General features: G+C 42.5%; 1 protein-coding gene across 2 annotated transcripts in view; it reads left to right on the top strand.

Moving 5' to 3' along the window:
- The window catches only part of kirrel1a (kirre like nephrin family adhesion molecule 1a), a 32831-nt gene extending 19634 nt beyond the window's left edge, over positions 1-13197 (top strand). Inside the window, exons 7-15 of one of the 2 annotated variants that reach the window (XM_056369575.1) lie at positions 37-185; positions 466-593; positions 1967-2093; positions 2339-2439; positions 4377-4593; positions 5418-5525; positions 5769-5896; positions 6169-6282; positions 10568-13197. In XM_056369575.1, the coding sequence (XP_056225550.1) occupies positions 37-185; positions 466-593; positions 1967-2093; positions 2339-2439; positions 4377-4593; positions 5418-5525; positions 5769-5896; positions 6169-6282; positions 10568-11230 (1735 nt within the window). In that variant the 3' untranslated portion in view covers positions 11231-13197. The remainder of the gene's footprint in view (positions 1-36; positions 186-465; positions 594-1966; positions 2094-2338; positions 2440-4376; positions 4594-5417; positions 5526-5768; positions 5897-6168; positions 6283-10567) is intronic. The other variant, XM_056369576.1, reaches the window with a different exon arrangement.
- Positions 13198-13450: the final 253 nt, after the last annotated feature.

The following is a 13450-nucleotide window of genomic DNA, read 5'->3' as shown; positions in this document are numbered from 1 at the left end:
TTCGGGTGCATTAAATGTCGTGTGTTTAAATCCTAGGTGGGCCAAGGGTGGCGTGGTGCTGCAGGGTGCCAGGGAGAGTGTGTTCACCACCAAGGCGGACCACTCCTTCTTCACCGAGCCCGTCTCATGTCTGGTTTTCAACGCTGTGGGGAAGACCAACGTCAGCATCCTGGTTGACGTGCACTGTGAGTTACTAAAATCCTGACTCATATCGCAGTATCTGTCAAAATGATCACGTTATATTTTGCGTATCGTTCAGCCCTACCGGTGAGTCACACAACACTCATCTCACCTCGTTCCATCACTTGTGGCCCACTTCACTCACTCCAGTCTGGAGTCAGAGGGATAAAACACACCTTTGTTGTGTTTCTTTTCTCTCAGCAGCATCTCCTCTTTTAGTCCTACTGCATTATTACTCAAACACAAGAAAGAACAACCCTCTCGCTCTCTCTTTTTTGTCTCCAGTCGGTCCGATCCTGTTGGTGGAGCCGCAGCCAAAAACAGTGGATGTCGACTCTGATGTCACCCTCAACTGCAAATGGGCTGGAAACCCTCCGCTCACGCTCACCTGGTTCAAAAAGGGGTCAAACATGGTAAGGAGCTAAGAGCCCACGCGTTACACGTTTCCTCTGTTGCTGTGTTCACACTATTTTTACAGTTCACACGTTCGTCATCCTGTGTTTACAAAAGCAGCCTGAGTGTTACCTTGTCTGCACACGTAGATATCTCTTCTCTTTTAACCTTTCATGACCTCTTTTTTTTTCATTTTCAGCTTTTCTTTTCTCCGATATTCCTTTATCACTAAAGGTTGAATTAGATTTGACTGACTGTAATATAGTCCTTCTATCCTGTATTATAATATGTGTAGTGTAGTCCTACTAAATTTGAATGTAGCGGCAGAAACACAGGGCAAAGTTTAGAAGGATTTAAGATGACATCATACACTGTTTGGCAGCCACAATGGTGGTCTTGAACAACCATTTTTAACATTTAGAAATGGTATAAGTTCATATTTGTGTATGTAGGTATGATGTGACATATTGTCTACAGAAAGCATGTTGAGAAAAGAAGGGTTCTAGGCCATGCTGTTCATGATGTTCTCAGTTTTTCTCTAAGTAAAGAATTGCAAAAAAAAAAAAAAGAATGAAAACGAAGAAGTATATTTCCCACAATGTCAAACTTTAGCCTCTCTGTTCTATTTTTGAGTTCAATTCAGTTTGAGTTTTGTAAAAATCAGTTTTTACTTAAGTTAACCATCACTGTTTTTTCATTAGCATCTAATTGTGTTACACCTACCAGAAGCTAAAGACATGGCAAGTAGGTGTATGTACACGTTAGCATTGCTTGCTAATGACACACTAGCTCGTTGGCTAATAAACAGTCTGTTCAGGTTAACTTGAGTAGCTTAGTAGAGGTTTCTGGCACAGGTTCAGCTATTTCCAGGTGCATGGAGGAAGGATACAGTCTAAAGTCTACCTGTACTGACTGATGTTAAGCTAATGTAGCATTTTGTTTTAGATACCAGGACTACAGACAAGACATTTACACTATGGTCTGATTTGGCCTTCACTCACACACATCTCTATAATCTGTCTTGTTCACCTATTTCTCTCTCTCTTGCTAGATGGTGACATATTTAGCCATAATTTTCACACAGCTAATTTTCTGATGGATGATGGTTGCTAGGCAACTGCAGAACCTTTGTGACTGGTTAAAAGCAGATGTGCAGGTTTGCATTGTTAGCCAGTTGGGGTCAGAGTAGTACATATAACACATATACTGAAATTAGGCCAGACATCCACATACGCAACATGAAATAATAAGGTATACAGGCGGAGGTAGAATAGAGCATTAGCCTCTCCTCTACTTATGTGCATGTGGGCTTTTGTTTTGTTTATCCCCTCCTGTTGTTTAGCAGATTTGCCTTGTTTATATTTGTGTCATTTTTTTTTTCACTCCCCCACAGGTTCTGAGTAACAGCAACCAGCTGTATCTGAAGTCGGTGAGCCAGGCGGACGCCGGCCAGTATGTATGCAAGGCCATCGTCCCACGGATTGGAGTAGGAGAGACTGAGGTCACGCTCACAGTCAACGGTCAGAAAACAGCCACGTAATTTAATGTATCGCTGCTCGTAGATGAAAATCTTATGCTTTCGAAAAGGTCAGCTTGTCAGTAATTGAAAAAAAAAAAAGAAAAAAAGTTGTGTCTTCAAAGTGGAGGCCGTTTATTTTTTAAAGTCATACAATTTCCTCTTGAATAGGCCTGGTAAGGTTTTTTACAGTTTGCTGTATTTTACTGTGACATACTCTCACGTGTCCTGTCGTTTTGACCAATGCAGGTCCTCCCATCATCTCCAGTGATCCAGCCCAGTATGCAGTAAGAGGGGAGAGAGGAGAGGTGAAGTGCTACATAGCCAGTACACCTCCCCCAGATAAGATTGTAAGTGAAAAGATGAGAAAATGTAAAAAAAAAAAGAAAAAAAGATGGCACCAAACACGCTATTAAAATTTCAAAATTCAAGCTCTGCATCATTTATTCACACTTAAAAAAAAAAAAGTCAAACAAGGAAAAGCTTTGGTCACAAAGAGCATGAGGTTGTAATTTTCAGTCTTACAGCGATTTGTATTTTACTGTTACTGTACCTTCACTGTTCCTAACTGGCTCCACTCCTGCACGGTAAATGCTTTTAGCCACTGTCCCCTTTTTTCGTTCTGAGTTGGTGACTCACCCTTAAACTCTCCCAGAATGTTCCTCCATCCCATCACATAAACAAACCAACACTAACACTAAGCCGGTCCGCTTTTAGCTCCTGCGTCAGAAATCAGCTCGGATGCTTTCTCCGCTCGGCTGTATCACACAGACGCAGTAGTAGTAGTTCCTCGGCTCCCAGGGCCTCTGTGACTGATCCGTCCTGACTCGCAGTGCGCGCTCCTAATGCAAGTGGCAGAGGTGGGGACAGAAAAAGATTTATAAAATATAAAGGACGGGAGAGGAACAGTTGTCCCAGTAAACGCCTCAGCCAGGAGATTCTCCTTCTCTGGAATAAGTGGGCAGATTATGGGAACATGTGGGTTTATACATAATTAACTTGCTTTAGTACAGTACTTCAATGCTGAATAATAGAGCTGCTTTTAGTGGCTTTAAAGTTGGAGAATGTGCAAGATTCACAGTCACCCCCCCCCGCTCCCTCCCCGCTTCTGTCTGCAGAAACATCCAAACTGTTGCTGGTCCTAGGAAGTCATGCAATGTGTGTGTCTAACATGCAAGTGTGTAAATTTTGTGTCAGAGTTGGAAAGTTATATATGGCTTTTCACTTAATATCATATCAACCAGTCACTCTGACATGAGGAAATACTTTAAACCTGTAATCAAATAGTTTTTTGATTTAAATATCCAGTTATGTTTTTTTTATCCTTTATTTTGAAGATTTCTGAAAGTTATACACAATATATTTTATATGGGACACAAGATAACAACCCATTAAACCACACAGAAAGGAATTATTTGACATTCTGGGTAGCTTCTCTGTAGCTTCACCTTTAGCGTACACATGTGAGATTAGCATCAATCTTCTTATTTGACTCTTAACAAGACGGCGAATAAGCAAATCTCCCAAAACTGTTCCTTTAAAGCATTTTAATATTTTTATGTTTATAAATATACTTTAAGTTTGGAGGTCTCCCCGATGTTTGCTTGAGTTATTGTTGCCAAATATTTCAGACATTTTATCTACATGAAATAAAATGGGTGCAGCATAAAATTTCCCACATCCACATTACATCTGGGACAGGCTAAAGAATTCATTTGTAGTCTCAGATACAATCTATTCTAAAATGAAATGTAATTCCTGCGTCTACTCTTTGTTTGCTAAAACAAATTCATCCTCAAGACTCAAGTTAAGATCTTCTCCCCATGTCACTTATGTTTAAGTGTTCATTAATGGCCTAGTGTATGTGTGCCTGAGTCAGTCAGGATCATGACTCAACATACAGTGTCACATGATGTGCAAAATCTCTCTCATATTGCGTTTATGACATGTTAAATAAAGCACATTAATGTGTGATTTGGTAATTTACTGTCTACAGTATTTTTATATGTATGTATTATAGCTCTGTTTGAAGTGGGTTGGTTTTTACTGGTAGACTGAAGTGAGTGGAGGGAAATTCTGAAAGCATGTGGGTCAGAAGGGATTCAGAAAATTTGAATTATTTATTGTTATTAATTATTTAAATTACTAATGATAAATGGAATTTAGTCACACAACCTCCATGAGTATAATAAATGTATTCCAAGTATGTCTTAACTAAATGTGTGTGTGTGTGTGTGTGTGTGTGTGTGTGTGTGTGTGTGTGTGTGTGTTTGTGTGTGTGTTGCAGGTGTGGGCGTGGAAGGAGAACGTGTGGGAGAAGGAGAAGGGGACGCTTCTGGAGAGGTACACGGTGGAGCAGAGCAAATCGTCAGCTGAGGGCGGCGGCGTCCTCTCTACCCTCACCATCAACAACGTGATGGAGTCCGACTTCCTGTCCACCTACAACTGCACGGCCTGGAACTCGTTCGGCCCTGGCACCATGATCATCACGCTGGAGGAGACAGGTGCGTTGTGAATCCCACACTGGATCTGCCTTGTGAATTTGGGATGAGACAAGCAGCAGCACGCTCTGACAATATATACCCTGATTGTACACTGAGTAGGACCCCCCCTATGGCAATATTGGATTCTTGCATTAACGCAATGAAGTATTTTGATCAATCAGGTACTCAGTTCACTCGATTAACCAAAAACAGACCCGCCTGTTTCATCATCGAGATTGAGAAAACTTATTTGCGATATCAAAAGAAATAAACGGTTCTGCAGGCGGTTGATATCGTATATTCACTTTAATAGTAACGTTGTGGTCCTCAGACCGTCGTCTTGTAAAAGCGATCCTCAGACCTCTGGACTGAATCACTGCACATGCATTTTGAGTTTATGATCTGTTGCTTTGGTCTGTGAGACTATTCGTATATCCTGATATTGACACCTCAATATAAAGTTACATCCTCTGTGAAATGTGAGATGCCGAAGTGGGAAAAGAATAGCTTCAATCTCAGGTGATTTGACTCAGTAGCAGGTGACGTCCAATGTCTCACTCTCATTTATTTGTCAGTGAATTTGCGTGATGCTTTGTACTTTGAGACACCAAAAAGACAAGAAGCAATTTATCTCATGTAGTCTGAATCTGAAATCCATTTGTGCCCAACACCAGAATTTAATCTGGACAAATAGCACAAATTTACATTGTCTCAGTAACTGAGGTTGAGGTACCTTTTTTTTATTTGTGGTATTTCTCACATTAAAATCTTGATTGTGCAATCCCCCAACTCACTATTTCTCTCTGTCTCTCTCTCTCTCTCTCTCTCTCTCTCTCACTTTTCAGAGGAGGTCCCGGTGGGAATAATCGCTGGCGGTACAGTGGGCTCCACCATCCTCTTGTTCATCTTCCTGCTCGTCCTCGTTCTCATCTTCTACCGGCAGCGCAAAGGCAGTGAGTCATACTCTCCGTGCGCTTTACTCATAAGTACAGCAGAAGTTTTCACGCTTGTGGTTTTTTAAACGCTCATCGCTACACATCGCGAGCAAAACCGAAGGAAACTACTTCCCCTGCACCGTCTGGATCTAGGTTCCCCTCTGAACTCGCTCCCCCGGCTCGTGAAAACACACGCCGGCCCCCCGAGATCGCGTGTGTCCAGCTGTATTCAACCTTGCCGTGTGTGTGTTTTGCTTCCAGGTCGGCGCGGGGTCACGCTGGGTAAGCCCGACATCAAGGTGGAGACCATAAACAAGGAGACCCACAGCTTAGAGGAGGACTCCGGCAGCGTGTCCACGGCTTCGCGCATGGTCAAAGCCATGTACTCGGTGAGCAGGGATACTGTTTACACAGCCTGTAGCTGTAGAAAAAAAACCTCAGATTAACTCAGTAACCTCTCCCTGCGCTACACCGTTTGACTAAAACACACTCAATGCTTTCCCCTTTTTAACACTTTTAATCCCGTTCTCTCTTTTCCTGTCACACTCTGTTACCTCCTTCCCTCCTCTCTTTTGTTATGGCACCTTCTCTCCTCCTTTTTTTTTTTTTTTTTGGTTTTGTTTTGTTTTGTTTTGTTTTGTTTTCTTGTTTGACGGTTTAGTTTCTCCCCTCTGTGTCCTTCTCTCCCTCCAATCAGCCCTTTAAGGATGACATAGAGCTCAAGTCTGACCTCCGCAGCGACACCCTGGACACCCGCCAGGAGTACGACCTAAAGGTGAGAGCACAGAAACACTCACTTCTATCAATCCCATGTCTAAACAAACTGATTTTTTTCTTACTAAAAGACTCACAAAAACACATACAAATGATATAGAGCCAGGATAAAGACAACGCTGACATGAGAGTGGTCTCGTTGACTTCATTTTGGAGCAAGGTTTCAATCTAATTATACCTCAAAGGGCTGCAAATATCCTAATCATTACTGACATGGTGACTCTTGAGTGATGACCTTCATCCAGTGATGTACAGTGTTGTTGTCACCTAGGATGACACTCAGAGTACCTTACAGGCTGAAAGAAACTAACTCAGAGGATCTGCATACTGACATTTCTCTACTGGAACGAACCCTCGGTTATAAATATTTGATCTCCAAATGAGTCCATTGATTGATTGCAGCATCTCGTGTCATCACCGCCGTAACGGAGGTGATCAATCACCCACCAGTGGAAGTATAAACAAGTGTTTCCATAAGTGAAAGTTCGTGGCGGTTTCACCACCATTTTTAAATCTTAAACTAAACATTTTCTGAAGGCTGATTCAAGAAATCCATTACAAAACCCTCTAGAGGGGGCACATGTGCATACAGAAGAGTCAGGAGTAAACACAGGAGAGGGATTTGAATAAACAGCTGCAATCTGGTTTGGGCTACAGTCGTCAGACAGCTGACAGACATCAAGGACAGAATCAAACTGGCAAGTGACTCCAAGTAAAATTGGTGAACAAACTGGTGTCAGGAGCAAAGTTTCTACCAATTATCTAATTTCTAAATAATGAATATAAACAGTAGGGGTGTCGTTATTGATAACTCGCTCTTTTTCTTTCACATCTTCTCCTCAGAGGTTATTGTTGTTTCGCTCCAGTGGCTTATTAACCTCATGAAAAACCTCTTAAGTCTTTTATTGCAGTGTTTTAAAGCTGAGTTGTTAAAATCCTGATGATGATAAAAACTAGCGTAAATGTTATTCAGTTGCTATTGCCCCTTCATTTGATCGGCACGGGCAGGATTTTGAAAATCTCTAAAACGTTGGCAGCTGACATCCGACCCCAGAACAGTACAGAGGCCGAACGATGCCTTCTCAGAGCGCTGTTTATTCTAATGAGAACCATGGAACATTCAAGACTGAACTGAAAGCAGGAGAAACATGCATTCTTAATGTTTTTAAAAAATCATTTAATTTTATTTATGTGTATATTTTTTTTCTTATAATTCAATTTTTGACCAAAATTGAACTGTTTTGCAAATGATTTGTCAGCCCACTTGCAATAACTTTGTGCCCCTCTGGTGGGCCGCAGCCCACAGGTTGGGATCCGCTGATCTAGTAACTATTTTACTGTACAGGAGGATTATTCAATTAAAAATCAAAAAGTTCACTTTGACAACATTTTCTCAAGCAAAGGTCCGGAACAATCTCAGCATGTCCTCTTCTTTTTCTTTCCCTCTTCTATATCACTTTCCACACTTACTTCATCCCTCACTGTGTGTGTGTGTGTGTGTGTGTGTATACCTCAGTGACTGACTCCTTTCGCAGTGATTGGCTGAGTAGCGCCAAGTGTTACCTGCGCTGTAAAGGCTAGAAGAGCTGCTCCAGTTAAAATAGAAAACGCTCCGTCAAAATGTGATAATTCTCAATAATATACAGGTTATACTGTACGTCTGTTAGTGACCTCTGCTGTACGGTGTATATACAGTGAGCCCTGACTGCTGTGAGCCAACAAGCATGACTTATCATGACTATTCCTCCGTATCAACACAAACCTCCCTCTCAGCACAGCTGTGTTAGACCTCTGTCTGTCCTTTAGTTTCCCTCTTTCTACCATATATATCCAGTTCGGGTTGATGTGTTTATTTATTGGCATCATCTGCCTTGTTTTTTTTTCTTTTTCTGGGCAACATGTTGTTGGCTGTGAAGCAGAGAAGAAACCCTCACTAGAAGGATTTTTCTGATTTTCAGCCAGGTCGTCATTTGGACTAATCAACAAAAGCAGACTTTCATGTGCTGGTAGTGTGTTTGTAGGAATTCTTTGTGAGAATAACAGAGTAGGATATTTAAGACAGGAATGTTTTTGCAGTGCAGTCAGACTTTTTTTTTTGTTTTTTAATTGCTGGATGTCCTTCTGTCTTCTCTGCCCTTCACTCTCAACTGTGAGGAACTAGCTTCTCTGATTACTTAGAAATTTGGCTCGCTCATCTCCAAGATATTTAAAGACAGCACGGGGGAAAAAAAACAAAAAAACTCAAATTGAAAAAGAACAAAGGAAGTTCAGGCGTATTATGCCCATTCAGCCGGCATGAATCATTTATACATTTTGACACCGTGGGGTTGGGCTAAGGTGATGAATGTATTTTCACGCGTGAAGCTGCCAAAATGTTCTGCTGAAACTCCCCCCCATGAATATTTTGTGAGGGCAAACACGCCACCCCTCTAGCTGGAGTGCTGCCTTGGATCACTTTGAAGAAATACAGACATGAATCCACCCCAGGAGGTGGTTAGATCACCCCGACAACAGCCTCAGCCAGACTGCTTTTTCTTTTCTTTTTTTTTCCTTCTTCTCTTCTTCTCGCTGCCTGAAGCACCAAAGAAACGAAACAAAGTCGGGTGGGGGGGGGGAGAAGTCTGCGTACGTGAGAGATGATCAGATGGGAGAATCATGTCAGAAATAGCAGTAAAGCAACAGGGGTAATGAGCAGGGAGCGTATCCTTCTTTCACCCAGACAACCTGAGGTCGACCCTGCATGTTGGCAGGGATCCACTCCGCTAAAGAGGCCTGGAGTAAATCATGGGCATTTAAATATCCGATTTTTCTTGTTAACCTGGTTATGGAAATGAAATCTGTGATCCATTTCCATGCAACATAATATAATATTTTAAAGCAGGTTTTGAGTATATAGTTTGCTCACACTGGAAAACGTGACAAGTATAACTCAAGTTATACTTACAGCTCTGCGTACATGCCAAGAAATGATTTTTGAGAGTGTTGCTGTTGGAGCCTGTTTTTGAAAAGGAAATGAAGGAGCTGCTCACAGCCAGAACAAACTAAAACAGATGTAGATGTTGGTGCGATATCTCCTCGCACACGTCAAACAACAAAAAATAACTTACTTTTCCCTTTGTAAGGTTTATTAGACAGTGTGTTTCGTAATTTGCCATTTGATTGATGTGCACATGCACAAATCTTGTATTATTTTCCTGTTAGTGCCAAATGGTACATTGATTTCTTGTGTACTAGCTGCAAAATCAGTACACTATGAAAATTTGTATAAACTATATATGTGCTATAAATCTTTATAGAGACAGCAGACGTTTTTTCAACGTCATGCTTTGGTAATTTTAATTCAAATCTCTTTATTGTTCTCTAGGAATATTTATTAAAGGTCACTAGAGATAAAGATTGCACCCTGCTACTTCTCACCAACGCCTGACATCATTTCGGGGGTTGCTCTGTGATCCCGGTCGTGGTGGATTACTCCTATAGTTTGTAACTGTAATTGTAATTTGCTTGAGCAGTTTTTGCAGAGCCTGTTTTATTCACAACTTTACTTGCGGATATTTCTGAAAAGGACTGAGACTCTGGTCTCAAGCAGCTGAGTCACAAAAAAAAAGGAGCCATCTGCCCTCACAGCACAGTCTTGATGAATCAGGACCTGGATGCTGACCAGCTCCAGACGTGCAGTTCACCCTTACCTCTGACCTTCTACAAGGGCAAGGGGATCAGAGTTGACCATAATCATATTATAATATCACTATAGTGGTATAGTATAGTACTATATTGTATAGTATTGTGCTATAGTGTAGTATAATATTATTACTATACAATACTTTTGACCTTAACAATCTGTACACTGGCATATAAAAAATTTTTTAAAAACCCCATTAGAGTTTTTTCTGGACATTCTTTCTGGAGCTCAGGTAACAACGGGTTGGTGAGCCAATCAGAAGAGAGGAGGCCCTGAGCCTCTCTTCGCATTGGCTGACTGTTTTCTGAGGTAAACACTCAGAGAAACCAAATCTTGCGAGGTTGGATGGTGGGTCCACGGCTTACGGCGTGGCTGAGAGCGGTGACTTTTTTGTTGTGACATCACAAAGTCCCAGAAGTCCTGAAGGCTGGTTTTAAGGCTCAGTTTCTGAATACAGGCTGTGTGCATTTCTCTATGGACTGAGGCTTTGATACTTTCACAGTATTAATATAGATCCTAAAACTGCTTTATAATCAAACAACACATGGACATCTACCTTTATACAATATGGGACCTTTAATGCCCATTCTGTCTCTCTCCTCAGGACCCCACTAATGGCTACTACAACGTGCGAGCTTCAACCCACGATGAAGGCCGCCCTGCTTCCCGCTCCACCATGCACTACTCCGACTACCGCTCCCCTACAGGAACACCAGGGGGAGCTGCATCTATTAGCAGCAGTGCCGCCGGCTCGGGAGCCACGGCCAGCGGAGGAGCCCCCGGTCCCCCCGGTCCCCTTACCTCTCCTGGCCGCCCCCAGGCCTGCTACGACCCCCGACCCCCATCCAGACTGTCCCACATCAGCTACGCCCAGTTCAACACCTTCACCCGTGGGGGCCAGAGCCAGCAGCCCCCTGCCAACCCCGCCCCCGCAGCCAGCGACTTCCCAGGGGACTGCAGCCTCCTGGACTCAACTTCTCAGCTGGCCTACGACAACTACGGATACCCCTCGCATTACCAGACCTACCGCATGGGTTTCGCCCCATCCAGCCTGGCGCCGCTGGAGGCTGGCCCATCCTACGAGATGTACAGTGTAGGATCTGGGGTGGGGGGCCCCGGGGTTGGGGTCGGTCCCGGGGGCCCAGCTCCCTCGGGATCAGAGACTGGACTCGGGAAGTACGGCAGCTCCACTCGCTTCTCCTACACCTCGCAACACTCTGACTACTCCCACAGCCGACACACACAGAGGATGCAGACTCACGTGTGAGAGACGGAGACGCAGAACCACCTCACAGTCTTAGCTGAGCATGAGGAAGCATCTTATAAATAGCGTCACATCTAAAAAACACACACAATCACAGATTTACACGCACACATTAACACACCCTACTGAACACAAACACGACTGCAGAACACGAAAAGAAAAAACATCGCACACACCCATGCACAGAGTCAGAAGACCATGCCCATGAGACAGGGAGGGTATGAGAAACACAGAGAGACAGAAAGAGACGGGTGGAGAAAAAGAAGTTTTAGCGAGACAGGGAAGGGAAATTCCACACAATTTTGAATTCCCTCACTCCCGACGTGTTTGTATATCTGAGCTCTGAAAGAGCGGACGGCGCAAGTCACAATCAAGACTGGGAAAGAAGAACAAGAACCAGAGAGAGGAGGAGAGATCACAGATCTTTGGAGCCCATAGCCTTTGCTATGAACTGACTTTGTAAATGATGAGGGTTGAACGTCTTAAGGCAAACTGACTGACTGTCAAATATGGTACACGCTGATCGGGAAAAAACCTCAACCAGTGGAAGTCATTTCTGGCCGCCATTTTTAAATTTTTTTTTTTTTTTTACTGGTTGTCTTATTCAATGATCATAGAGCACATATATATATAGTATCCCAGAATGCCCTTCTGTACAGTGGTACATGCCATCATGCCTGTTAGGCAGCGTGGGGGAGTGTGTTGGGGGCCGGGGATGGTGGTCGGGAGGGTTGTCATCATTTTGCACTGCATCTACAGTATTCGTGCTTGGACGTCCCTTATCTATATCTATGTAATGTCTTCTTTTTATTTGCACACCAGACTAGAGCTTTGTATTCTATTTTTTAACATTACAGAATTATTTTTGTCAATGTAAAACATTTAATGTGTATGTATGGACCAAAAGTTTGAACGTGAGCGCACATGACTCAGGAGTTTTCCTGAGTGAAATCCACTGAGACGGGACGGGAGTGAGGACTTGTGCCAACAGCAGAGCCTGAAATCAGGACTGACTTCACATCAGAAGGGTATATCAGTGTATGAGAGAAACCTAGTGCCAAGTGTTCATGTTGTTCTTCACCTTAGACCATGTATATGCAGTAGAAGCTCCTTCTTTTGGCAACTGTTGCTTTACAAACCAGGCTTGAGTCATTCCCAGACATTTTCGTAGGCTGGAGCCTTTTTCTCTCAGCTCTTAACTACAAGCCTGGTGCAGACAGAGAGAAAAACACAGATGTTGGGTTGAGAACTGAGTGGCCTTACAGGGGAACATGTCATACATTTCCATTTTGAATCATTCCTCATTGTCTGTCTGCCAAAACGGCCAGAGGAGAATATGTATGGAGAGGTTTAATGAAGGCTTGTCCACAATATTGACATGTAGTAGTGTATGACTGTATGAATGTGTGTGTGTGTGTATGTGTGTGTGTGTGTGTGTGTGTGTGTGTGTGAGTGAGTGTGAGTGTGAGAGAGAGAGATCAAGAGGGAGTGTGTGGGCGTTGGCGCGCACATCGATTTGTACAGTGTGTTTGTATAGATGTGTGAATGACTGCGTGTGTATGGGAAGGATACTGTAAACACGCAGCGCCCGACTCGAGTGTGCGCGCGACATTGTATGCATGTCAGTGTGTATACAGAATGTGTGAGTGTGTGTGTGTGTGTGTGCATGTCTGTGTCCAAGTGTGCGGGTGTGTGTTTCAGTATATGTCCATATCATTTCTCTCACAATCCTTACAGTACTTTTATACCTCTGGTAGGACTGTATCCTGTATTATTGTGTCTTTGAATTTAGAAAAATCCAATGTTTATCTTATTGTACTGTTCTTCGTAGCAGAGAAAACTGTTCAAAAGATGTACAACGAACGTTAAACTCTCATTTTTTAATTTCATTATCTTCAATATTTTTTAAAAATGGTATGTAATTATTTTTCCACAGTATTACATAAATAAAAGCACTGTTTTTTATAAAATGCAGAGTTTTTTCTTCTTTAAACAGATGGATATTTTAACATACACCTGCTGGTATTGGGTGAATTTAAATTTTAAACCTGTGTTATATTCTTATACAGCAGTATAGAGTATATTCAAAGAATAATTTTATATTTAAATATACATAAAATATCATACATTGTGATTGTTTGTTCATGGAGATTTTACAGCATGGGCTACAAATAAAGCATTAAAAAATGTGTCAGGTATATGAGTGCAGGAACCTTTAAAAAG

Source organism: Seriola aureovittata, chromosome 23 (genome assembly GCF_021018895.1).
Source record: "Seriola aureovittata isolate HTS-2021-v1 ecotype China chromosome 23, ASM2101889v1, whole genome shotgun sequence".
NCBI classification, from domain to species: Eukaryota; Metazoa; Chordata; class Actinopteri; order Carangiformes; family Carangidae; genus Seriola; species Seriola aureovittata.
This window is presented reverse-complemented; position numbering and strand designations above follow the sequence as displayed.